The sequence below is a fragment of the Lepidochelys kempii genome, chromosome 6 (assembly GCF_965140265.1).
Source record: "Lepidochelys kempii isolate rLepKem1 chromosome 6, rLepKem1.hap2, whole genome shotgun sequence".
Taxonomy (NCBI): domain Eukaryota; kingdom Metazoa; phylum Chordata; order Testudines; family Cheloniidae; genus Lepidochelys; species Lepidochelys kempii.
The window spans coordinates 60,675,023-60,700,759 of NC_133261.1; the positions used below are offsets into that span (position 1 = coordinate 60,675,023).

The 25,737-nt window shown below is 49.8% G+C and overlaps 1 protein-coding gene across 4 annotated transcripts in view; it reads right to left on the reverse strand.

Annotated features, from left to right (window-relative positions):
- Nucleotides 1-8,841: 8,841 nt before the first annotated feature.
- AMBRA1 (autophagy and beclin 1 regulator 1) overlaps nt 8,842-25,737 on the reverse strand; it is a 197,241-nt gene continuing 180,345 nt past the window's right edge. For all 4 annotated transcript variants that reach the window (XM_073348168.1, XM_073348167.1, XM_073348170.1 and 1 more), the window contains one exon: nt 8,842-10,551. In XM_073348168.1, coding sequence (XP_073204269.1) covers nt 10,061-10,551 — 491 coding nt within the window. In that variant the 3' untranslated portion in view covers nt 8,842-10,060. The remainder of the gene's footprint in view (nt 10,552-25,737) is intronic.

The following is a 25,737-nucleotide window of genomic DNA, read 5'->3' on the forward strand; positions in this document are numbered from 1 at the left end:
CTGGGGGAAAGCAAGAGCAATAAAACGAAGAAAAGCCCAGGACTGAATGAGCACAGACTGAGATCTCTCTGCTGAAGAACACCGTGGGTTGCCATGTTGGTGCCCCTTGGGCAAGCAGCTTAGGAGATACAATGGGCTAAATGGACAACCCTGAATTCTCATCTCATATTGAGCATGGTGGTCTCCTCAGCTCAGGCTGCTGTCAGAGGCACATTGCAGCATGACCAGAGGGGACAGCAACTCTGAGTGAGAGTGAACCAGTGGAGGAAGGTTATTGTTGCTGCTGCCGCCATTGCAAATCCTAGTCTGAGGTTTGCACGTCAAGACCACTCTGCACAGGGCAGGTTCCTGGAGCCCGAGCCCCAGTTTCACATTACAAAACATGGAACTGTCCCTGTAGTTCTACTGGTCATTGTGATTACGCCACTTCCCAGCGCCTACTTAGTGGCTGAGTTTGGCCACTCAGAGAAAAACAAAAAGAACCCAACCAGCCTTGTTTCCTCCGTGAGTAATTGTTTTAATTAGCATTTGCTTTGATGCAGATGATTAGCATGGGGCTGCTAGCAGAGTTTCCGCGGAACTTTTGCAGTGGGCAGACAGATAAGTGCAGCCCTTTGTACTGCTATAGCATTTAAACACTTTAATGTCACCTCCCTCAGAGCTGCCAGTCAGTCTTCATTAGGCCATTGGAGTCTCGTCTAATTATGTCTGTGATTGAACCATTAGATGCAGAGGCGGAGGTGACTGCATGGAGGCCTTAACCGTTGCAACAAGATCAAGTTCATGAGCAAAATCATGAGGATTTCCTGACAGAAAAACACTCCAGTTCCCTCTCTAATCACCTGCACTCTCTAGCTACCAGATACCACTGCACAAGAGCTGCATCTCTCCTGCTGTGGAGAAAGGGGTGTGTGCGGGGTAAGAGCGTTCCTTGCTCTGAAGAGCTTCCAATGCAATTTTTTAAACAGATGCAACGGGTGAGTGTAGCAAACAGGAGGGAAGGGGCTGAGGGTGTCTAACAAGGTCATGCAGTTACACAGGTTAGCGACGCAGTCAGCTTGAGGGTTCCAACACAGCCAGTATTTTCCTGCTAGCAGTCAGTAAAGTACACCACCTTTTCAGCTGGGCCCCAACCTGGAAGGAACTTAGAAAATCCATGTGTAATGGTGACTGCTCATCCTTCACTAAGGTGCCTGTTGCAAAGTACCAAGCATCTTCTCTGCAAGGCTCTTATTAACTGGTACAGTCCCTGCCCAGGGAATTATATTAGCAGAGATAGGAAATCTTGCTAGGGTGAATGGAAGAGCAGAAAGTTGGGTTTTGGAAGCCACATGTCAAAGTGCTTTGGAGCCTGATAGACTGCTCTGAATTAGCAGGTCAGCACTCTGAGACCGCTGTGCCGATAACAGGAACTCGCTTAGCCCCCAACTGGGTCTGAAGTTAGCCACAAAAATAAATAATCTGCCAATTAAAATTTCCCTGCAATAGGGCCCTGTGCTCTGCTCTGAAGGAGAGATTAGAGCCAATTTGATCAGAGCCAATCCATGATCCTATCAGGGTATTACAGTACAATTGAACTGGGAATTGAGAAAACTATTTTAATAGCTACAATCTTATCAGAAGTCAAGCACTAAACTCCAGGAGAGCCCATGACTCCTTGTGCTTTCTCTGCTGCAAGCCAACAATTGCAAAACACAGAATTCTTGAGGGTAAAAGTATTTTCACCTCTGCCCCCAGATTTATATACAACCCCCATCAATGGGAGCCAATAAAATTGTATTATTTATCAGGCACTGACTGCGTGCTGGGAGCTTTACGAACATCCCAGGAGACTGATCCTGCCTCAGGGAGTCTGTATTCTAGTTCAGACACAGAGGGCCTGGTGCCAGTGGAGTGGGGGGAGGCTGAGCTGGAGGTGGGAGTTGGCCACTCACTTTCTGACCAACTGATATTTACAGGACTGTGTCCTGGAAAGTGGTGACTCTGAAAAGGATTTAGGGGTCAGAATGGACAAGCAACTCCATCTGAGCTCCTAGTGCAATGCTGGAACATGCCAACGCACTTCTTGGCTGTAGAAACAGGAGAGGAGCAAGTAAGAGAAGGGATGGTTTTCCCTCTGGATACAGCATTGGTGAGACCGTTACTGGAATACTGTGTCCACATTTGTAAAAAGTTGTTGAAAAGGTGGAGAGGGTGCAGAAAAGAGCCACCAAATTGATTGAGGCTGAAGAAGCCATACAGGGAGATTTGAGGAACTTGTTGTCTTTAGTTTAGCAAAAAGACGAGGGTGAGGTGACTAGATTACAGTGTATAAGTACCTTCATGGGGAGAAAATACCCAGTACTAATGGGCTCTTTCACCTAGGGGAGAAAGGCATTATAAGAACCAGTGGCTTGGGGAAGTGCTGAATTCTCCATCTCTTGATGTCATCTAATCAAGACTGGCTAAAGCATAGCTTCCAGAAAGCAGCCAATCACAAGTTATTGGGCTCCATACAGGGGTAGGTGGGCAAAACGTAACAGCCTGCGATGCACAGGAGGTCAGACTGGATGGTATAATGGTCCCTTCTGGCTTTAAACTCGCTGACTCTCAGAATTTATTCAACCCCTGCAGTTTCTACCACCTATTTGAGCTCATCCTCCTCTCTCATCTAATTGTTAGTCCTCCATTGGCAGGGAGTCTGGGTTAGCCCATCTGACAGGAGGAGCTTGACTGGAGTTGCCGCCTCAGCAGAATGGCACAGGGACAGTCACAGCAGGCAGAGCCCCTCTGATGTCAGCTCTTCACCATGGGATTGCCTCAGGCTGGTCCATTTCTACCACTCAAATAGTTGTAAGGAGAAATCAGCATCGCAGGGGAGGGAAGAATGGAGCTGCTCCCTGTGGGGGCACTGTAAGGGCCCGTCCCCATTGTCAGCCTTCCCTCCCTGCATAAAGAGTTTCTCCCCTCAGCCTCCGGCAAGGAGTGGCACCCCCGATGGACACCATGGGCTGGGCACCGTGCCTGGTTGTGAGCACTTGTGCTGAGTACTTTATTGGGTGGCACAGAGCTGCTGGCAGAGTTTCCCTGGGAACTTTTGCAGTGGGCAGAATGGGTCAGACCCCACGATACAAACACAGGGAGGGTTGGAGTGAGGGTCTGTGACAGGGTGTAGTAGGCCCAGAGGTCCCCTGCTGGAGGTCTTGTGGTCCTACCACACCCATTCCAGAGGGGAGCAGTGGAGGTGAATCCTTCAAGCTGCTCAGAGTGGCTATGTGAGAAGCAGTCAATTGGAAAGCGGCTGCAGGGAGCAGGCGATCGGGGCTCGGTAGGGCCATATAGAAAGAGCTGCAGTCACCAAGGCCCGATCGGTCGCTGTTTGGAGATGCAGGAGTGAGGACTGTGTTCCTGGCTGGCTGAAAGAGCGGCAGGACCACAGACAGATCAGTTGCTGGCCGGGACCGGGACTGCGGGAAGTAAGAGGGAGCTCCTGGCTGGCTCCTGGGGCTGAGTAAAAGACTTCAGCCCTATGGTATGGGTCAAGCATTTGTGAAGCTGCTGGGGCCACGGAGAAGCGGCCCATGGAACTGTAGCAGCGTAGTGACTAATTAAAGGGGACGCAGTGGCCCATGGCTGCTATTCAACGGATCCTCCTGGGCCGGGAGCTGGAGTAGTGGGCGGGACTGGGTCCCGTCCACACCCCAGCCACTAGGGAAGTGGCTTAAGCTCTGAGGAATGGAGTTGAGAAGGTCCAGAGAAGGGGCAGCATATTGAATTGTGAAACACTCCCAGGAGGAGATCAGATGGTTTAGTGACCCAGCTGCAGAGCTGGAACCAGAAAGGCCCAGAGCAGATGAAGACAGTGTCTCCAGGGAGGAAGCACTGTAGGTAGGTTCCCATACCAGGGCTAGGACAATGTAAAGATTGAGCCCGGGAGGGCTACAGAGATACCAATGGAGGGGTACCGGGATAGGCCCCTGTTGGATTGTATGCCTTGGAAGGGGTCTGTTTTGTTTCATAAAGTGGAGAAAGCAAGGGCTGTTCACAGGTGGCACCACGTGGCTTCAGTATGAAATCTGCAGCTGTCCCCACATCCACCAACTGAGGACAACTTGGTGGATACCCGCAAGGCCAGAGGCCCAGCTGGCGGTAACTGGGTACTGCTGGGAGGGGGCCCATGCGGCTGGGTTCTCAGTGGGTACAGATTGGGCACTGCTAGCTCCTGCCTGCTGTACACTAGTAACAAATTGCTTGAAAGAAAAACAAACACTAGCAAAGGAGCTAACCAGGAACAGATGAGACGCGCCTCTGCTGGGGACGCTGTGGGGAAACAAATCCATGTCTTTGCTGGGAAGTGCTAAGCATGTTTTAATGAGCCTCCCACCTGTTCCCCCAGCAGGAACGCCAGGCAATGACAGCAGGAGGGGGAGGAGAGAGGCCCAGCCCACTTCGGGGGAAAGAGAGGAAGGGGCACTAGACATTAATTGGCTGGTTTTTCTCCTGGGGTGCTGGCTGGATATCAAAGGCCATCTCCCTGCATGGGCCGAGTCCCCCCTGCACACGGCATAACGACATTTCCATGCTGTGCACTGAGATCCCAATTAGAGCCACGACAGCTCGCCACACGGCACATTTTAATCAATTTGCCTTTCCTGTGGAAGAACAGCTCCGCTGACAGAGTGCGGCTACGCAGGGAGGGCGGCCGATCCCAGGCAAGCTGCCTCTTCTGTCAGCTCGAGCCAAGGGCAGAGAAGCTAGTTCTGGGCCTTCACCCTGGCTCAGGGACAGGGGAACAGCAGCAGCTCCCTCCACACAGTCCCCTGGATGCTTCTGGCAGGAGGCCAGAGTAGCAGCTTGGCAGCTCCTTCCTTGCCAGGCTAAAATGACACCTGTGGATGAGGGCAGCAGCTAAAGCAGGCAAGTCACAAGCCACCTGTGGGTGTGAATCTGATGCACTTGCCCTCAAAGCTCAGCTCATTCATTTGCCAGCACTTCCCTGGGGTTCAGCACTATGGAATCCCACCACCCGAATCTCCCATTCACTCCTTTCTGTCTCCCCCCGAGCAGCCGGAGTGGAACAGAGCCCTGCAGAGAGAGGCCAGGCAATACTAGCTGCAGGTGGGGACCAGCCCCACCATGGAGAAGACAAGCAAATGCACAGGACCTACAATGTGGGCTTAGCTACCCTCTTATCCTGGTGCTGATGGCCACTGACAGTGGACACTTCAGAGGAATAGGTAAACCCCCGCATTGCACTCAGCTGAGCACTGGGGGGGCGGGGTGGGCGCGGCACCAGACACCCCCACCCCAGCAGCTTGTAGCCTTGGGGTCAGTGAAGGAAAAAATACATAAAGACCCGTAGGAAAAGAACAGAAAATGGAAAAAAAGAAGAGACAAGGCAGCTGTCAGGTCACTCATCTGCTCATCCAGCCCAGGGGCTCCAGCAAAAACCAGCTGGGAATCCTGGCCTGAGCTGCTAATTGTCAGTAGGGACTGGTCCCCAATGGTGCCTTGAGCTTATTCCTCCCTCTCTCGAACACACCCATTGCTGTAGCAGCCTCATAGGTTAGCACTGGTTGAGTCCTAGCAGTGTGTCTGATTAATTTCAAGCTGACCTTCCAACAGCCAGCACCTAGCACTCCTCCCCAATGAATTGCACCTGCCATTGTTCTCCCAATGACCTAACTTTGCTGGTTCCTTCCCTCCTCTTGACTGACCTAAATAATGTTGCATCTTCAGCAAATTTTGCCCCCTTGCTCTTCCCCCTCCTTTTCCAACTCATTAAGGCATTTATAGAACATGGGGCCTTGTGCTGATCCTTGGGCCAACCCACTATTAACCTCTTTCCCTGCTGAGAATTGGCCATTTAGTCCTAACACTGCTTCCTATCTCAGAAAGTTTTAATCTACAAGAGAACTTTACCTCTCACCCCAGAGGTGACCGTTTCCTTAACAGCCTCTTGTGAGGGACTTTATCAAAAGCCTTTTGAAAGTTACATAAATTCTATCCACCAGGTTTCTCCACACTTCTGTTAGCTCATTTAAAGGTGTCTGATGGGTTAGAGAGCCAAGAAAAGCCTTGGATTCTCAGCTTCTTTCTTGTTCCCAAGAAACAAATGCTCCCATTTCCCCTTCTGAACGGGGCCAGGGAAGGGCGTGTGGCCACGACACAGCTTCTTCCTATGGTAGCTCTTGCTGACATGCTGGGGTAGCGGGTCTGAGGGGCTGCCTCGCCCTCACTCCTGGAAGGGTGTTTGCTCCAGACTGGGGTGTTTTCTCCTTTCAGAGCAGGGTCTTTGCGAGAGGTGCCCTTCTTAAAACTGCCAGAGAAGCAAGGCTGGTGCAGCAGTGAAGGGAGCCAGCCCTAGCACTGGCTGCAGGCCCTCGCCAGAAAAATAGCTCTGCCATGATGGTATTAAGAGATGGAAAAACCCTAATAGGTCTCATCTAATCCATCTTCATATCCATATCACCCTCCGTGTAGGATTGTCCCCGGCAGCATACATTTCCAAGGCTTTCTGGAGCTCACTTGTAACTCACTCAAGGAAAGGAGGCTCTCACTCTTTCCCCATAGGCTAAGATCCTCACTGCCCTAGATCAGTGCAAGCATAAGGGATGGAGTGGGAACAGCAGCCATAGCTGCCCTGAGATTCGCTGGAGTCCCCAGCCTTGAGAGCACAGGACTTGCTGACACAGCCTCTGTTCAAAGCTTAATGTGAGGAGAAAGCTGTTAGCCCTCTCTTCCCTGACTGACATCCTGGAGAGAGCTAGCACCCGTCCTAAGGGATTGGGGGTGTGGGCGAAACAGTACATCTGCAGGGACTGGGGCAGGGGTGGCCGTCTGTGCCAAGGACCAGGGAGCTGGAGGGAGACAACCTGAGCAGGGGTGATTCTACTCATCGTTTCCCTCCTGAGTGCTGAGCTCCCCCTGGCAACCCAGATCATCCTCCCCTCACTCTGCTCCATCAGGGGCTCTGGGCCTATTCTAAGGGGTGGGCTGTTGAGTTGTGCAGATTCTCTGCCGGCAGCAGCTACAGTAAACTGCTGATGACTCTGCAGGATCAAGCCCCCCAACTTCTTGCACCAACGAGCACCTGCCAGGCTTTCAACCCTAGAACCCAGTTTCCCAACAGCAGCCTGACTTCTGTTCCCAGCAAAGCTTCTGAAAGAGAGTAACCGAGGACTCAGTAGGCTGCGGCCTGGAGAATTGGTTTGTCCGTCTTCCCCACCACCTTCTCTCCAAGCATTTGTAAATAAATCCACTGCAACTGTGATCTCAGCCTCTGCACAGAGCTGTATTTGCCAAGCAGACTTGAGAGGGAATGGGAGAAGAGCCTTCTTGATGAGCCTGACCTCCTATAGCTGCTGGGCACCTCAGGCCTTGGCACTTCTAGGTAGCTTCACTTCAGCCTTCTCCGAATGAAGATCTACTTCCATACAGGAGAGAGAGTGATCTGAGACATTAGTGTTTGCTCCTGTTCCCACTGGAGTTCTCCCCATCAACTTCAGCAGGAGCAGGACCTTAATGTGAGGGTTGAGGAAGCACACCCAGAATAGCTGGCTAAGATGCTTCATGTCCGTTCACAGCTGCAGCACAAGGGCCTGGCTCAACTGCTGTAGGGTATATGAACAAATTGGGCCCTCACGAACCAGGCACCACTGAAAAAAGGGTATCCCAAGTGACCATTTCCCTGGCCCGATGAGGCTCTCCCCCAAGTCTGTCTGGCCATGGGCTGTAGGGAAGGATGTAAACACTCTGCAAGGCTTTCATCTAGCAAGAATATGCCCAGAGGCTCTTCTGGGAGGCAGACATGGAGAAGGGTGGGGAGAGGCCAGTCTGGTGCATTGGAACCTTTCTGCAGGCTCTGCTCCTTTTTATTTCCAAGGGGAGCAGTAATCGGACCCTCAAGAACTGGGAATATCTAGTGCAGACTCTGGCATTACAGGAATATAGCCCCTCTGGTTCAGGGTATCAATACATGCCCATGGAGCCTGCACAGACGCAGGGGCAGGGAGTGTGAAGCCATCATCTCCACAGAAGGGAATCCCATTATCAGGCCCTGTCATCTCAGAGACGCTACTGACACAGGGCACGTTTTAGAGCCTCATTAACACCCTGCGAAGAGGCCTCGCAGTGGCAGATTTGATTTAAGGTTCATTCCCAGGCTGTGATTTAAGGGAAGATTTGCTTAATGTTCTTTAACAGACTCTTCTGACTGAGAGCTTGAGTGCGGCTTAATGATGGCCTTATTCACTGGGATGGGCCAGGCAGGTGCTGGGTGACAATAACTCAGACACAGTGGGGGAAGTGCACATCCCACCAGGGTGGTTATCACGCCTAGCCCCCATGGGCTTAAGAGCACAGTCCCATCTCTGAAACAGGCCCCTGGCCACCTCTCCTCCCCTCTCCAGGAAGCAGTCAGTCAGATGTCTTTTGGCTCTTTTGGGGTAGGGGACTGGACAGGAAGGACATTTCCTGGCTCTCTTGGAGTAGACAGCTGTGTCCCTATTCTTTTAGCGGAATATAGTGGGAATCAACTACTTTCCCCTTGCCTTAGGAGATGAAGGGGAGAGCGAGGGGAAAACCAGAGAGGAATGTACCCAGCTGTGCAATAGTTAGAGCAAGGCATTTGGAAGCAGGACTCCTGAGCTCTATTCCCAGCTCTGCCAGCGACTCGACGTTGTGTGATCCCGCGTCTCTCTAACACAGAGGTGATTCTACCCCCTGCCCCTTGTGGGGGGTGAGGGAATGAGAGGTTAATGTTTATGAAGCACCTGGAGCTCCCTGGCTGAGGGGGCTATGGCAGGGCCAAGCATGCAAACACACACTCTCCCAGCACACAAGAGAAGACAGCAGGCCAGAGAGGGGTTTGTCATATTTTAATGACGTTGATCTTTGGTGTTTCCCTCGTTAGCACTCAGACTCTCCCCCTACCCTCCCGCCACAAGCTTGCTGGGATGGAGAGTTACAAACGAAAAGGAAAATCACATTTTAGACTAAAAACAAAATATCAGAGCCTTGATTTCTCCACTAGAAACTACATGTACAAGGTCAAGATTTCACATGCAACACCTTACGTCACAGACCCATACCTCATGCCCTGACCTGGAGCTGGAAAATCACCCCCTCCTCGCCTCAAGGGAAATGCAGCCAGCCAATGGTGCCATGATACTGGCAGGCTTTGCCAAGATGGCTCATTCATGTTAATATTGGCACAGCTGGCGGTGTGAAGATATTGGAGTATCCTTGTGCTAACTGCATCCTTACCAGGGGGAGCCACGCCCACCTCACTCCCACACCCTGCATTTGCCCCTATTCTCTCTCCCCATCGATAGCAGCTCGGTGCTAAACTGACACTCAAAGAAAAGGTCCTCACTTCTGAGAGGCTCCTGGGTATATAAAGGATAGTGAAGCTTAAGCCTGGCTCTTTTTACTCCAGCTCTGCCCCGGGAAGACTGCAGACTGGATAGGAATAATGTTCTCTCTAGTCTCCAAAATGCTCTACCCTCCCCCTCCCTTCCCAAGGGGCACTAGGGCCATGCCATGGAGTGGGACTGTGGCCTGGAAGACTCCTCCACTCTACCAACAGAGCTGGGGCATCAAATCCAGGATATGCCCAATAGGGTTGCTTGTCTCTGGAGGACACTGCAGGGCCCTTCCCTGATATTTGTTCTTCTGCTCAATCCTTGGGGCTGGTGGCAAGCAGGGGGAAACGCTCATTTGACAAACAGTAACATTTAGAGCACTGCAGGGTTAGGGCTAAGCCCAGGGATTCCCAGTCAGCTGGGAAATTTACACAAGGCTCAGATGAGCCTTGTTAGGGATCGTTAATGTTCTCATAGAAACTGCAGCAACATGGGTGCCGGAAGCAAAGACCAAATAAAGCTTCTTCCTCCTGGGGTCCCTATAGATTTGATAGCCTCCCTTCCATTTCTGCCCCCTCCGCATAGGTACAGGTGCCCCCTCAATTACCATCATCCTATCAGAGCCACAATACCCCCACTCTTCCAGCTCCTGATCAGCTGTGAGGTACAGGTCTCTGCTTAGCAGTACAAGGGTAGCACCAAGACACAATTCATCTCTACCTGTTCCGCGACTCCCCACTGGTGCTGTCGTTACTATAGTAGTTGGTATTGTCGGGAAGATGGTTATTATTGGTTAGGTCACTGTATTCAATTGGTCCCTCAGTGTCCATAGAGGACTGGGACTGCTCTGGCAGATCCAGTCCCTCGGCTCCTTGTCCTTCACGCCTGCCAGGAGCTGTCTGCGGGCTCTGGCCATGCTCTGCCAGCTGCATAGACTCTGAAAGGATCCGTCCCTCCAGCTCGGCTGCCAGCTCACGCGAGGTGGACTGCTGCATCAAGGCACCATCAGCTCCCACGGATTCCACACCAGTCTGAGAGCTGCGGTGAATCCGGTGACTCACAATAATGTTGTTGCCAAAGCCGCCCATGGATGCCATAGTGGTGCTCTGCTCCCGCTGGACCACAGCAGTCATGCCACCCTCAGCCATCAGCCTTTGGATCCTGCTGAGGGCATCGTCCCCACTGGCTCCATATTCTGGACCTTCACCTGGAGGAGAGAACATAAGTAGTGGCTTGAGTGCACAAAACACAAGAACTATGGGACAAAGAAAACCATGCTGGCCAACTAGAACGGAGGAAGCAGAATGGTCAGATGCAGCATGGTGCACGTGGACTAGGACAGGTCAGCGACAAGGCACACTAGCTCCTCTGCAGATGTGCAGGGTTTGCGCCAGACAGACCCTGGAGTTTTAACTTTTATTCAAGTGCCAAACAAGAGAAATTCAACTCTGAGACCACACCATCCTGCAGAGAAGAACATCTGCCCAAGCCACAGGCCCCCAAAGCCGCCAGCCCATAGGACAGAGGACTGAACAATCCCTGCCAGCCAGCATTAGGGATGGGTAACGCTGCCTTGTCTAAAGGCCCCTAAGGGTGGGACACTTGAGGTAAAGCTCCTCAAAAAGCCACGGGTAAGTGTGTCCATGGTATCTACATCCTCAATAACCCACACCCTGCACATGCTACTCCTCTTCCCCGCTACACCAGGGAGGGGAGCAGTCACCCCCCCTCACCCCCAGAGCACTGTGAGTCAAACTCCCCTATTGTGCTCCACCTAATCTAGAAAATATCCCATAGTGGCAGGTCCTGTTTCCTGAGGGTCAGTGCACCAGCCGTGAGCTCACAGGCTGCAATAGGTCCCAGGCCAGCAGACCGGCCCCCGGGCAGACCCTGCCCCCTCTAAGGCCATGGAGACCAAAAGACAGACTGTGCAGCACGTCTGGTGGGCAACAAGCTAAGCACAGCACAGCACAGCACAGCACAGCCTCCCCCTCGCGCGGCTGCATTCTGCACGAGCTGCAGCACAGGAGTGTTTCCCAATGAAAGAGAGGCAACAAGACCCATCCCAGAGCCGGCTGGCAAAGAGTCCTGGAGGCCCTTCTCTACCACATGTTCACACCCACCCTGGGCTCCCGCAGGCTCTAGCAAAGAGAAACAGCATCCCTGAGACACACAGCAGAGTCTGAGGGGAAGCTCTTATCAAGCCATGCAGGTGTCGAGTGAAAAGGTCACAGAGACAGGGAGTTTCTTCCCAGCTCTGAGAAAGGTCAGCGAGTCCCCAGGACCCCAAGGGGAAGAGCACAGCTCAGCATGCACTGCAATAAACCAAATGCTTTGCCAAGTGGCGAGAGGGGCTAAGAACTCACCTCTAGTGCCCTTCCTCCCTTACCCCACCAAGAATCTTCCAGATCGGGTCCCCCAGCCCCCTCCAATCAGAGGGAGAGGCCAGGGTTGGAATGGATAACGATCCATTGCTATGTGCACAGAGCAATCACAAAGCAAGATCTGTGCCCGCAGATCACCACAGCAGAAAAGACTCAACAGTCTAAGCATATGCTCTATGGAGAAAAAAATCCTACAAGAAATAAAGCCTAGCAAGAAGAAAAAGTAGTCACCAGTGCAGACAGGTCTGGCCCCTGATCCTCTCACTCCATTAGCAGTAAACCTCATCCACACTGTGCAGGGAAAGCTTCTGATTCACTGGAATGGGTTAGAATCATTCCGCAGAGGGATGCAGTAGCCTTCCTGATTCTTATTAAAGAGATAAATCTCACTCCCAGCTCTGGACTGATTAGAACAGAGGAGAAAGGAGCCAGCTTCTCTGGCACCAGGGGAAAGAATACAAATATGAGCAAAACAATAGCGAGTGTGTGTTTGTGTGTGTGTGTGGGGGGGGGGCACGGGTATTTAAAAACCAACAAAACACTGAACTAGAGGGCAAAATTGGCCCTGCTCCTGGCAGTGGCTTGGATAACATTGCTACAATGAGGGAGCAGAGAGAGATTCATCCTGGTCCACACACAATTTTTGTACCATTGTAACTATTTTGATCAGAGCGGTAACGTTTCTTTTTTTTAAACCCTGTTACGCTAATACAGCCTGCCAGATTTTACTATTCATGGCACCAACATGAAGAGCTGGGCACTTCATAGACAGAAACAATTACCAGATCCCTGCCCCATAGAGCTTACACTACTAGGCAATACACAGACTAAAGCAGTGGGGGATGGGATGCAGCAACAAGCAGGACTGGATGGGCAGGCTGAGCGCCTGGCTTGGTTTGGCAGTTTCACTTTGGAGGGATGGATGCTGTAATTTACTGACATTACTCTGAGGAGGAAGGTCTGGTTTGTAGAGGAGAGGGTGGAGGATGCAGATAGGTGGCTGCACAGAGTAAGGCGCAGAGCTGATAGAGTGAGAGGATGACAATAAGGGAAGTCTGGGTGAGGAGGAATCAAGCGCAGAGAGGCAGACAGGCTGTGCAGCGCTATGAAGAGAAGGAGGAGCCTGCGTATGATATATGACCGATGGGAACTAGTGTTTGGACTAGCAGGGCCAGATGTGGTAAGAGCAGCAGCAGGGAAGATAATCTTTGTGGCAGCATTCCAGGGAACATCTGGGAGGCCAGAGAGGAGGCAACCACAAGAATCAGGGACCCAACAAGGGTTCTAGCCATGGGGACAGAGATGAGGAAGTAATTTTGAAGATGCTGCGAAGGAAGAAGGGCAGGAATTAGAGACTGCATCAATGTGGGAGAGATGGAGGTGAGAACAATGCTGAGGCTTGAGCTTGCTGGGCAGAATGTCATCAGAAAGAACCTTACAATGGAATTCCAGCCTCACAGGGCAGAGATGCTGGTTATTTCAGCTAGGCATTAACCTCTCTTCCTGCATTGCACTGGGGAATGACCGGAGAAGTGAGACAGACACACACACGGACAGGAACCATACAGGAGCACGCTAGCCACAGAAATGAAATACAAGGTTGTGGGCAAAGCTGAATCAGGTGGTTAGCAGCTCTGAATTCTTCCTTTCTGGAGGCAAGTGAAAACCAGGAGAGCCCCAGGGCAGGTTGTGGGGGACCCATATCTTACTGCTGCAGCATGGGTGTGGATTTTGGGGGCATGGATGGTGAAGTTCTGAATCCCATGGATTGGTCTGGATGGGCCTAGGGCATCTGCCTAGGGCAATGGTTTTCAAACTTTTTTCATTTGCAGACCCCTAAAAGATTTTGAATAGAGGTACAGACCCCTTTGATCTTAGACAGTCTGCAGATCCCCAGGGGTCCACTGACCACAGGCTGAAAACCATTGTTCTAAGGCCATGACAACCTTTCGCGGACCCCTTAGACATAGTCTGGGGACCCCCTTAGGGGGTCCGCGAACCACAGATTGAAAACCACTAGTGTAGGGAATGCTCTCCAGGACCATGGGAAGCAGAGGTGCTTGAAAAGGGCAGAACATTCTGGGGCAGAGTTTATTTTGGTTGAATTATATGTTTTTACTTCTGAGGTGTTGTGGCCAAAGGCTCCTGGAAGCTAAACATCAGCCCAACTGAAAATGAGACTTTTAGCACCAGTCTGGCCCAGTGACCAAGATCCCAGAACAATTATTATAAGGAGCCCCCAATAAACCAGCCCCTCCATCACTAAAGAGGCAATGAAAACACAACAATGCCTCCTAAGAGGGTACATGGAGCACTAGTGTATGTAAGGCAAAGATGCAGGCCCTCAGGAGAGAAGGTACTTCCTTTCATCCTGACAGGACCCTATACAGGGCAGCAGACACGGACCCTCAGCTGCTGCAGGCTGGGAGGATATTCCACCTAATGACTGATCACAGTGCATACTCTTGGGACCAGAGTGCAGCTCACAAGTCTAACCCTCACAGCAGTCACGCTGCTGTCTACAACTGCTTTTCAAGGGCAGCCACATGTAAAGTGCATTGCACTAATCGAGCCGAGATTGCATGGGTGCAGGTCACCACAGTACAGAGGGTATCTTCAAGAGAGATTAAATCCCAAGTGAAGAAAGTTTCTTCTAACCACCACCAAGACATGAAATTCTATGTTCAGCTCTTGGTGGCCATTCTCACAGCATCTACCTAGCTGCCTGGGGCAAACGGTAAAGGGAGGACATTCATTGAGCAAGCAAGTTCCTCCAGACATTTCCCCCCGTCTCTGGGCAACACTCCCACCTTTTAGAGATATAGCTTCGGCCAGCATCTCATCCACTGCTAGACAGAGACTGAATGGCTTTGGTAAGAATATCAGGAGCATACTGATCACAATTCAGACCACATGTGAATAACAGTCCTTTGTTACTAAGTATCTGGCAATGCTGGAAATATAAAGCATTAGAAATCCAGAGTATTGGTTAGGGGCATGCAAACCAGTTCCTAACATTAGAGGCTGTAAATACCTGGTATTCTGCCCCCCCCATGCATACCCTGGGGCTACAAGTCAGCCAGGATTGTCAGCTGGCACAGGCACCAACTTTCTGATTGCCCTGGGGGTGCTCGACCCGTGCTTCGCCCCAGGCCCTGCCCCCACCCCACCCCTTTCCCCAAGGCCCCCACCCCACCACACTTTGCTTCTTCCTGGCTCCACTCCTCCCTTTTCTGCTGATCTTCTTCTGGTGGGCAGGAGATGCCGGGGAGGAAGGGGGCGCAGCTGATCAGTGGCGCCCACCAATGAGCGCTGAGCACTTTTTTTCCCCCATGGGTGCTCCGGAGCTGGAGCACCCATGGAGTCGGCACCTATGTCAGCTGGTACTCCTGCCTCTGACACGCTCAGACGTTAATAGCAAGTGCTGAATATGAGCACTCCCTGCAAGCAGCCTTCAGGCAGATCCTGCCATACCACCTTTAACTCCCCCCCCCCCGCCCTTTAATTCAGATCATGTGCTTCACTAAGCTACGGCTGGAGTGGAATTCCGGGGTTTGAGGCAGTTGCCTGCTCAGAGAACAAGGGCTGATTCCTCAACAGCAGGCCCTGCTGCTCAGCAATTTATCACATCAGGAGCGATCCTATTAAGAAACCCGAAAGTGCAGAGAAATGAGTGCTAGAGCTTCTAAAAAAAGGCCAGTGGGGACTGGCCTGCAATATCATTGCTGCGCCCACTGGCTTGGTCACTCCAGTCTCTTACCACATACAGCTGAGCAGCGCATCTTGCGCTTTCCTTGGTCCAGCTTGTTACTTTTCTTTCTCCCTCCTCTCAAATGTATAGCAATTGCCTCAGCTAAGAGGCAGCAGAGAGTGTTTCACACAGTCTGTCTCATCAGTTGGATAAGATCAGGACAGCAGGGAGGGAAAGCGGGGCTGGCGATTGGGTGTCTCACTACGTCTTACATCTCTTTCAGGCTCCACTGGGGTTTTGGCTGGTGCTCAGTGTGAGCAGAGAGCTAGTATAAGAGGAATGAGCTAAGTGACAGGTCAATCCACTTTTCCATTAAGAGGCTGTTTGCTCTCTCCTCACCTTTAAAGCTCAACAAATGCATTGAGACCTCCTGGACCCTGCAAGGGCCCTCACGCACACTGCTCAGAGGGTGGTCTGGAGGTCTGGGTCCTGCAGCTGACCCCTACATTGCCTTTCTTAGGAGGGCTGAGTCAGCCAGCTCAGCAGAATGCAGATTTCTCACGGATACTAGTATGACACGCACAAGTAACATACTCCCTTTTGTTTCTCGATGGGACATGACCCTGTGACTCCCCAAAGGTGAGTCTTTCTGAAACGGTCTCTGCTGCACTAGGTCTTGGGAACATTGTCCCCATGGCACCCCTTTCTTGAGTGCTGGTGAATTTTCCACAGTGCTAAGCATCTCCTGAGAAAAATGTCTGCATGATCCCAAGCCCTTCCTTGTGGAACACGGTGCTCTTTACTAACAGCTCTCCTCAGAATACCGGGACAACTGGCATAGCAGATGGCTTTAGCTAATGTTCACATTGCAGCAAAATGGTCTAGTCCAGGAGACAATGGCAATTCTTTGTGGGCCAGAAAAGCAGCAAAGACCCCACATCACACCAGAGGCAGAGAATTCAGATTAGCAGGCAGCCAGCTCCGCAAGTGAGGGTACTGAGTGGAATGTGAATGTGGACGTATCACACAAAGAAGGAACAGCTGCTCATCTTCCACCTGGGTTGCTCCAATGTCAGAATTCATCTTGCAGCGAAACTGACCTTGAAACACCTGAACTGCTTTGCCATTCACCTGGGATAGGGATAAACCAACTCCACTCAGTCAGGCACAGAACAGGATCACTGAGCCCAGCAAATAGCCCAAACCCAGCAGGCTGGGACTCCTTCAAGGAATGCAAACATTAAACAGAGCTGCCCATAGCATCTAAGTTGTAAGGAACTTCCCAAGCGTCCAAAAGATTCCTATTCCTATTCCAAAACAAATGCAAAGCCATAGGCAGAGCTTATAGATACTTATCCCAAAGAGTAGGGGATTCATAGAATCATAGAATATCAGAGTTGGAAGGGACCTCAGGAGGTCATCTAGTCCAACCCCCTGCTCAAAGTAGGACCAATCCCCAATTAAATCATCCCAGCCAGGGCTTTGTCAAGCCTGACCTTAAAAACTTCTAAGGAAGGAGATTCTACCACCTCCCTAGATAACGCATTCCAGTGTTTCACCACCCTCCTAGAGAAAAAGTTTTTCCTAATATCCAACCTAAACCTCCCCCACTGCAACTTGAGACCATTACTCCTTGTCCTGTCCTCTTCTACCACTCAGAATAGTCTAGAACCATCCTCTCTGGAACCACCTCTCAGGTAGTTGAAAGCAGCTATCAAATCCCCCCTCATTCTTCTCTTCTGCAGACTAAACAATCCCAGTTCCCTCAGCCTCTCCTCATAAGTGATGTGTTCCAGTCCCCTAATCATTTTTGTTGCCCTTCGCTGGACTCCCTCCAATTTATCCACATCTTTCTTGTAGTGTGGGGCCCAAAACTGGACACAGTACTCCAGATGAGGCCTCACCAATGTCAAATAGAGGGGGACGATCACATCCCTCGATCTGCTCACTATGCCCCTACTTATACATCCCAAAATGCCATTGGCCTTCTTGGCAACAAGGGCACACTGCTGACTCATATCCAGCTTCTCGTCCACTGTCACCCCTAGGTCCTTTTCCGCAGAACTGCTGCCTAGCCATTCGGTCCCTAGTCTGTAGCTGTGCATTGGGTTCTTCCGTCCTAAGTGAAGGACCCTGCACTTATCCTTATTGAACCTCATCAGATTTCTTTTGGTCCAATCCTCCAATTTGTCTAGGTCCCTCTGTATCCTATCCCTGCCCTCTAGCGTATCTACCACTCCTCCCAGTTTAGTATCATCCGCAAATTTGCTGAGAGTGCAATCCACACCATCCTCCAGATCATTTATGAAGATATTGAACAAAACCGGCCCCAGGACCGACCCCTGGGGCACTCCACTTGACACCGGCTGCCAACTAGACATGGAGCCATTGATCACTACCCGTTGAGCCCGACAATCTAGCCAACTTTCTACCCACCTTATAGTGCATTCATCCAGCCCATACTTCTTTAACTTGCTGACAAGAATACTGTGGGAGACCGTGTCAAAAGCTTTGCTAAAGTCAAGAAACAATACATCCACTGCTTTCCCTTCATCCACAGAACCAGTAATCTCATCATAGAAGGCGATTAGATTAGTCAGGCATGACCTTCCCTTGGTGAATCCATGCTGACTGTTCCTGATCACTTTCCTCTCATGTAAGTGCTTCAGGATTGATTCTTTGAGGACCTGCTTCATGATTTTTCCGGGGACTGAGGTGAGGCTGACTGGCCTGTAGTTCCCAGGATCCTCCTTCTTCCCTTTTTTAAAGATTGGCACTACATTAGCCTTTTTCCAGTCATCCGGGACTTCCCCCGTTCGCCACGAGTTTTCAAAGATAATGGCCAATGGCTCTGCAATCACAGCCGCCAATTCCTTTAGCACTCTCGGATGCAACTCATCTGGCTCCATGGACTTGTGCACGTCCAGCTTTTCTAAATAGTCCCTAACCACCTCTTTCTCCACAGAGGGCTGGCCATCTATTCCCCATGTTGTGATGCCCAGCGCAGCAGTCTGGGAGCTGACCTTGTTCGTGAAGACAGAGGCAAAAAAAGCATTGAGTACATTAGCTTTTTCCACATCCTCTGTCACTAGGTTGCCTCCCTCAATCAGATTCCAGTCTGTGCAGCTGGCCCCAATACCATATTAGTGAGTATGGCAGAATCATCCTCCCCAGTGGTTGGAAACCAACTCAGATGTCCTCTGCCAGGCTGCTCTAGGAAGAGGAGAATTTTGTTTGGAGTAGCAAGACTACAAATTGGGAATGTATAATGACTCCAGTAGAGCCAAGAGACAGCAGGCAGGAATTATATAGCTAGCACTTTCCACAGGACATACAAAAGGTGCGACGTTTATATTCCTGGGTGCAGAGATGGCAACATAACACATGATTAGCAGGGACCCAATGGGCAGCAGGGCTTGGATTGGGCTGATTTGTGGCAGCCTGGCATACTGGCACCTCCCTTCAGGTGTTATTTTGTTCTCCAAAATCTCAACTCTCCTTTTTAAAAGAAAGTCAGTCTTTAGCTGTTATGGTTGTAAGCCTCAACAATGGGAGCCAAACGTAAATGATGGACAGATGTCTATTAAATGAGTCTGCTGAGAACATGGAACAATAGCTCAGAGCCCCTTTAACTCAGATGATCAAGAATAATTCCAATGTCGACATCTCACGTAAGAAAGGAACAGGAAGGTCACAGTTCTGCACAATCTATTGTGAGAGATGTCTCATTTTGGTACCATATAGGATACTGCCACTTATTTTTCCACAAGCCCAAGGATTTAAATCAATATTGGAAGGTTTTCGAAAAGCTCTACTCTAGGAAATATTTTGGGAAGTTCTGTGGCCAGTGCTATACAGGAGGTCAGACCAGATGATCACAATGGTCCTGTCTGGTCTTAGAATCTATTAATTGACTCTATCAGGGCCCATGGCCACATTCAAGCTCCACTGAAGGGTAACTAAGCTCACGGAGCAGGCACAGTTCTTTTGATCATTAGCACAAACTACTCAGCAGTGAATAGCCAAAATGAGACACAAGGGTGGAATTTATTTGGTGGGAAGATCTGAGCATACCATCACCATTTCTCATCCACGGTTTGACCTCTTGGAGGGAAGGGAAATGGACAGGGAACCACAAAGGATCCGATGTATATGCCACTCAAACAATCTACCCTCTCTAGCTAGCCCTTTTCATCAGAGGATCTCTTACAAACAGTAACTGAATTCACAACACCACATCTGACTATGGTACTACAGTGACATAGCCCCAGTCCTAGACATGGCCTTAGATGTGTGTGCTCTCTGCAAGCACTGCTGAGGTCTTTACAGGATGCTTCACTTACTCCAGGATCCAGGGTCCTGCTGGAATGTTTCAGGCATATGCAACATCACTTGGCTATTTGCAGCTTGTGAGGCTCAGCATATACTAGCCCAGTGCAACTTCCAGGCTTTATTTTTAGAAACAACACCTCTAAGGGCCCAGGTCATATAGCTATTTGTACTAGGCTGTAAAACAGGCTGGGCGGATTACAATCAAATCAGAGAGACCAGAAGCTGCACATGCATGAGCACAGTCATCCTGCCCTGGTCTCCCAAGAGGGACAAGGTGACCTACTGATAACAAATCTTCTCATTTTTAGGATACTATGCGCTCATACTGCACTTATCTGCTCAATGGATATTAAAGTGTCTGTATTACAACCCCCCAAACACAGGCAGATGCTGGGAGTTGGGATGATAAACACCACTCTCCAGAGTCCCATCAGGGGTTTGTTTTGTTTAACGTTAATGTAGTGATCAGAAAAGAGAGGGACAGATATATATATGTTGTTAAGGGCAGGCAGGCTAGTTGCATAAGCTCCACTCACTCAGCTCTGCCAACGCTTCTCAAGCTCAACCCGTAGCACCTCTCCTTTAATATTCCAGTCCTGGGCTTCTCCTGATAAACACTGCCAGTTTGGCCAAATTGTGTTGATTCAGTGATGTGTACAAATGTCAATTAGGGACTAAGATGGAACGCATCAAACTCATGTCATTTCTGACATGGTCTGGATTAGCAATCACGTTTCCTAAAGGTCGGTGTGTTGGGAGGTCCTCCTTGTTTCTAATTTTAGAGATTTAATTTGGCCATTAGGCAAGCAAGACCCTCCCCACTGCATCTCTCCATTTGCAGGGAAACTGAGCAAAGTAAATACCAATGTTTAACAAAGACTCCGTGTTAGAGCCCAATCGGAATTACTCTTACATCTGTTAACTTAAAAGGAAGCAGGAAACAGACATATTTTTCAGGAGTCAAAGCATCTTTCAAATATTTCTTAGTGCCTTTCTCACAGCCTTTCACCCAAACTTGTGTCTCTCTGGCTCATGCATGCTTCACAGGGGACACAGTTCACAAGGCAGTGATTAACTAACGGAAAAGGCAACATGTGCACTAGAGGGATTTGCTTCTAATAAATTCACTCCCTGTACATTCATTCTTCTGAAGCAAGCACAAAGACCATCAGAAAGGCAAAGCGTCTGCAGAGCTTAGCAGGGAGAGAAGGAGACTGTATTTACATAGAGAGAAAACTTAATTAGATTTCTGATGCTACATTGCATATTTCTTTCCACAGAAAGTATATATCTGGGAGAGCACCATGACATGGAATTCCCCACACCAGGAGAGGGGACAGCAGGTGGTCCAGAAAGCCACTCGTTTGTTTCCAAAGGAGCTGCAATGTACACTTGCTTTTTTTCTCTCTCATTATGAAGCTGGTCACTAAACATTTTCCTTGGTGCTGCCCAGACTCACATCTGTTTCATCCATCGTGCTGAGTTCTTCCCATAGTAATACTAAGCCCTTATATAGTGTTTTACATCTTCAGAGCTCAACACAAAACCACAAATTAATTCTCACAACCCACTCTTGAGGTACTCCAGTGAAGTTTATCCCCATTTTACAGACAGATTAAATAACATACTCAAGGTCACATACTGAGGTAGTGGTAGCACTGGGATTCATGTTTAGGAGCTCCTGGTTTCTAGCCCTGTGATCTTACCATTGGACAAAGCTGTTTCCCTTTTAAAATGGCATCAGAAACTCAGAATGGTTGAAGATTTTGGCAGATGCAGAAAACAAGAAAGCCATCAAAAAGGCATTAAGACATCTGAACAGCCCAGTGCAATGTGCAGCTCCGTTAGTGCCAGACACAGCGGGAGCATTAAGGTGGACTGGCTGATGACAGCCTGACCCTGTTCTGGGCAGGGTTAGATGATACAGTGGGATAAAACTGGCGGCCACTCTACACCAGTGCTTCCAATATTTCCAGCACAAATGGAGCTACAGCAAACACAGGGTCTTCAGCACAGATGCAGCCCTAAAGCGTAAGATGCTTCCGCTCAGAGAAAACACAGCATTACCTCCTTCGGAATCTGCTACCAAAGGAGGCTACAGACAACCTAGCAATGTTACTGGGGACAAACAGACTGTTTGAAATCATGGACAGTACAAGTAAAATCAAGGACGGAATGTTACCAAAAAAACAGCTGATTTCACATAATCACTGAGCACACTCCAAAGGTTACCACGTGGCTCAGGCTATGTTAGAGCAAAGTGCTAACTTGTTCTTGGAAGGAGCAGGCCAGTGATGCTGTAATTGTGCACGCTAATTGGCTGGGGTGCCAGTCTCAGAGGAGCCAAAGGACCCAATCTATCCAAACCTTGTGAACCTAACATCACCCCAGTGCCAGAGGGAAAGGGGCTCACTGGTATCTGGTAGTGAGTTTCAGCTGGCCTGATAAGGTGAATCTACTCCAACTCACTAATGTCATAACCTCTATCCAAAAGGTATCATGTAAGATATCAACACAAAGTATCATACCGATCATTAGTATTATTGCGCATATGTACAGAGGACAAATTCAAAATTACAAACAGTGTGTGCCAGGCAGGGCTAATATTACCTCACCCTAAACAAAGGTACTGCCACCTTGAAGGTACTTCCAAGGTACATTAAGAGACAATAACACTGCAATTTATACAGAAGGTAAACAGGATCATCAAGCCAACAAGGGGAGGAGATAACTACTCAGCATCATGGCAGGGGGAGGAAATTGCAGGAACAGATCAATCTGCATTTTTAGCAAACACCAGCAGGGAAAGAAACAAGGAATTTTCATGCTGATCACCTTCCTTACAGCTTGAATGAACTTTACTTTGGGGGGGTGGGGGGAGAAGAGGGAGAGGGTAATCTTCAGAAGAATCCATTTCAAAGGTTTACTGCACCATAAAGAGTGGGGCAAAGAACCCCAAGTGATCCTTCACCTAAGACGACAGAGGGACTCAACACTTCGGACTTTGTGGGAGATGCTGACCAGAGGAGTTGGTCAGCCATCATGCGGGAAGGCAGTGTGAAAGAATCTTACCTTAACAAAACAAGCTACAGCCTTTGTTCAAGTCTTAGTCTCTAGAAAGCATTTTTCACTTTTGTTTGCTTGTAACCATTTCCAAATCCTATCACCTTTGTTAATAAACTTGTTTTACTTTTAAATTTAAACCAACCCAGTGCTGTGTTTGACTTAAAGTCAATGTTAACTTCAGTTAACGTGGCAAGCTTCTGGGTATTGTATCTTCAAAGAAACAAACCAATCTTTTAAAACCTCTCAGGAGAGGGCTGGATATGTGGAGCACAGGATTTGGGGAAAATCTGGGACCGGGATGTTGGGGTCATCTTGCTATGTGTAACGAAGGCTGGTGGATGCCAGAGTGTGTCAGAGGTGTAACAGAGGCTGCTGGAATCAGAGCACTGACCCAGGGCTACTTAACACACAGATGTTCCGAGCATGCGTGTATGCTGGCTGGAAGCCCCCAGTCAAGACCGCTATAGCAGCAGACACTGAGAGGCACTCAGGGTTAGAGGGCAGGCAGTGACACTGGTCTGGATCACACCCCAGAACAATGCTAACTGATTGGGGTGCCAGTCACAGAGGAGCCAAGGGTGCCAGTTTATCCACACCATCCTTCTTACTTCAGAGGAGGCTGGGCCATCAGTGCTCAGGAAAGGAATAGGCCTCCTTGCAATAGTACTCTGCCACTGAATTTCAGCTTTTTGGGGCCATTTGCTCTGATTGGCTTATAGTTAAGGAGCTCCTATGTTCTGAGCTGCTCTTGGGCCTTGGTAAGCATCTGCTGATGGGAAGAAGCAATGAATCAATAAGATCCACTGCAGAATAATAATACTCTGCCCATCTCTAGTGCCTCCTTCCTGGCTATAAACAATGAATTTATTCCCTCAGAACCCCCTTGGCAGGTAGGGGAGTTAGTTCATTTTGCAGGTGAAGTGATTTGCCCACAGTGAGCCAGTGGCAGAGCCAGCAATAAAGCCCATGAGGCCATGCTGCCAGCCCGCAAGAGGCAAAGGGGACAGCAGGGGGCATTTGTCACGCTCTCCTCTCTTCTCCAAGTGCCAGATTTGTGGCACCCTGAGAGCTGGCATTGCAAGGTGGGGCTTCCACACGAACAAGAGGAGAGGCTCAGGCTCTCATTTCACATGCTCAGGTTCTCAGCACAGCCATTATTTCAGGTTTACTGATGAACTGTCCCTGCCCCGGGTGCTCGTGTACATGAAAGCATGTGCGAATTTCTAACTGGACTCTTATAATCAACCTGCCCACCTGACAGGGACCTGCAAATAGACAACCTGAACTGCTGGTGAGAGGATGCGACTCCCAGAACCATCCTCTTCAATTGCCTCCTCTCCCATGCACAGAGAGAGATATTTCTATGGTGAGCTCTCTCTTGCACTCACCACTTTTTTCCAGTGCTCCCCACTGAGCCAGCTTAGCATGTCTGACTTCTCCAGTATGTCCAGTCTCTAGTGCCCAAGGCTTTAGTGAAGAGAATCTCTTCCCAGACTGGTTAGGGGCTGTCACAAACCGGTCCCTGTGTCTGAAGACTGAAAAGCTTTTTTAAGAATGGAAACAAAATCAAGCCCTCAGCTGGAACAGTAGCAAGGGAGAGGAGGGTTGGAGAAATGCACTGATCTCATGGAGAAACGAGGATAGGGGACAGCTAAACCAGCCACATATCTCCAGTCGCTGTGTTGAGGTGCTCAGGGTCCCACGGCCTGCACCACCCACCAACCTTCACTTTTCTATGTATCAATAGTTTTCTCTCCTCTCGCTTTTTTTCTCAGGTCCCATGCCAGGTACAGAGAAGGGAACAGAATTATCCTCCCCATGAATTTGGCATTTGCCCAGCCCGTGTAGCTTCCAGCATGGTTCACATGCCCTCAACTGCACTAAGCCTCCCAAGAGGTTAATTCTGATCCCACTGAGACAGGTCGCCTGGAAGCTACTCTCAGATCAGGAGGGCATTTCCCACTTAATTGATTCTGAACTGAAATGTCAGGACCAGAGTAGTGCAAATCTGTATCTCACACCCTGACTGCTGGCTACAGTAGCAGGAACAGTGGAGGGGCACAGGCCACAGAACAGGCAGTTAGCTCAGCTTCAGAACAAGCAGAGTTATAGTTCACAGAGCCTGTTCCCATAGCCCAGACTTCATCATGAACCTAAATGCACTCAGAATCATCTCCTCTGAATTACACTGCCACTTTCCTTATAGGAGCTAGACTCAAGTCTAAGTTCCCAAGCTACAAGCTGGGAACAGGTAAGGTGGCCCTGACACTAGAGGTACTTGGAAGAGCTCTGAGACATGTTCTTCATCATTGGGGAACTGCACCTTGGAAGCTTCCATCCCTGGCTTTGTTGCACACTCCAACACATCCCTTCTTTATCTGGGACGTGGCAGAGATGTTCTTGAGCAGTTCATCGGGGCTCTCACAGAGGAGTTAATGCAACCACAGCCTCTGTGCAACCCAAACCAAGGCAGATACACAAGCCCACTCTTGGAGTTGTGATTATACAATGGCAGAAGAGGGTTTGCAGTATCTGGCCCTAGCAACAGGACAACATCAGAAAGTATAATCAGCTTTTGAAGACTGGGGTAAGAGGGAGCCTAGCTAGACTGGCAGGGGAGGGAAGAGTGAAAAATCTTAGCACTGCCCAGTCTCCCATTCCGGCAAGGGAGCAGGGAGATGCCTGCAGAAGCAGCACCATGAGGAGCTTATTTATTAGGAACAATGTTCTAGAGAAAGCTTCTTTCTGAACTTTGAAGCAGAGGCCATTACTATTGCACAGAGCTGACAAGTGAGGGCCAGGAGGGAAAATGCTATGCCCAACTAGGTAGAGTAACCCCCAGTGGAAACAAGAACCTTGTAACCATCAAGGCCTGGACCCTGGGGTTCCACCTCAGAAAGGCCTCACTGCAGAGGATAAC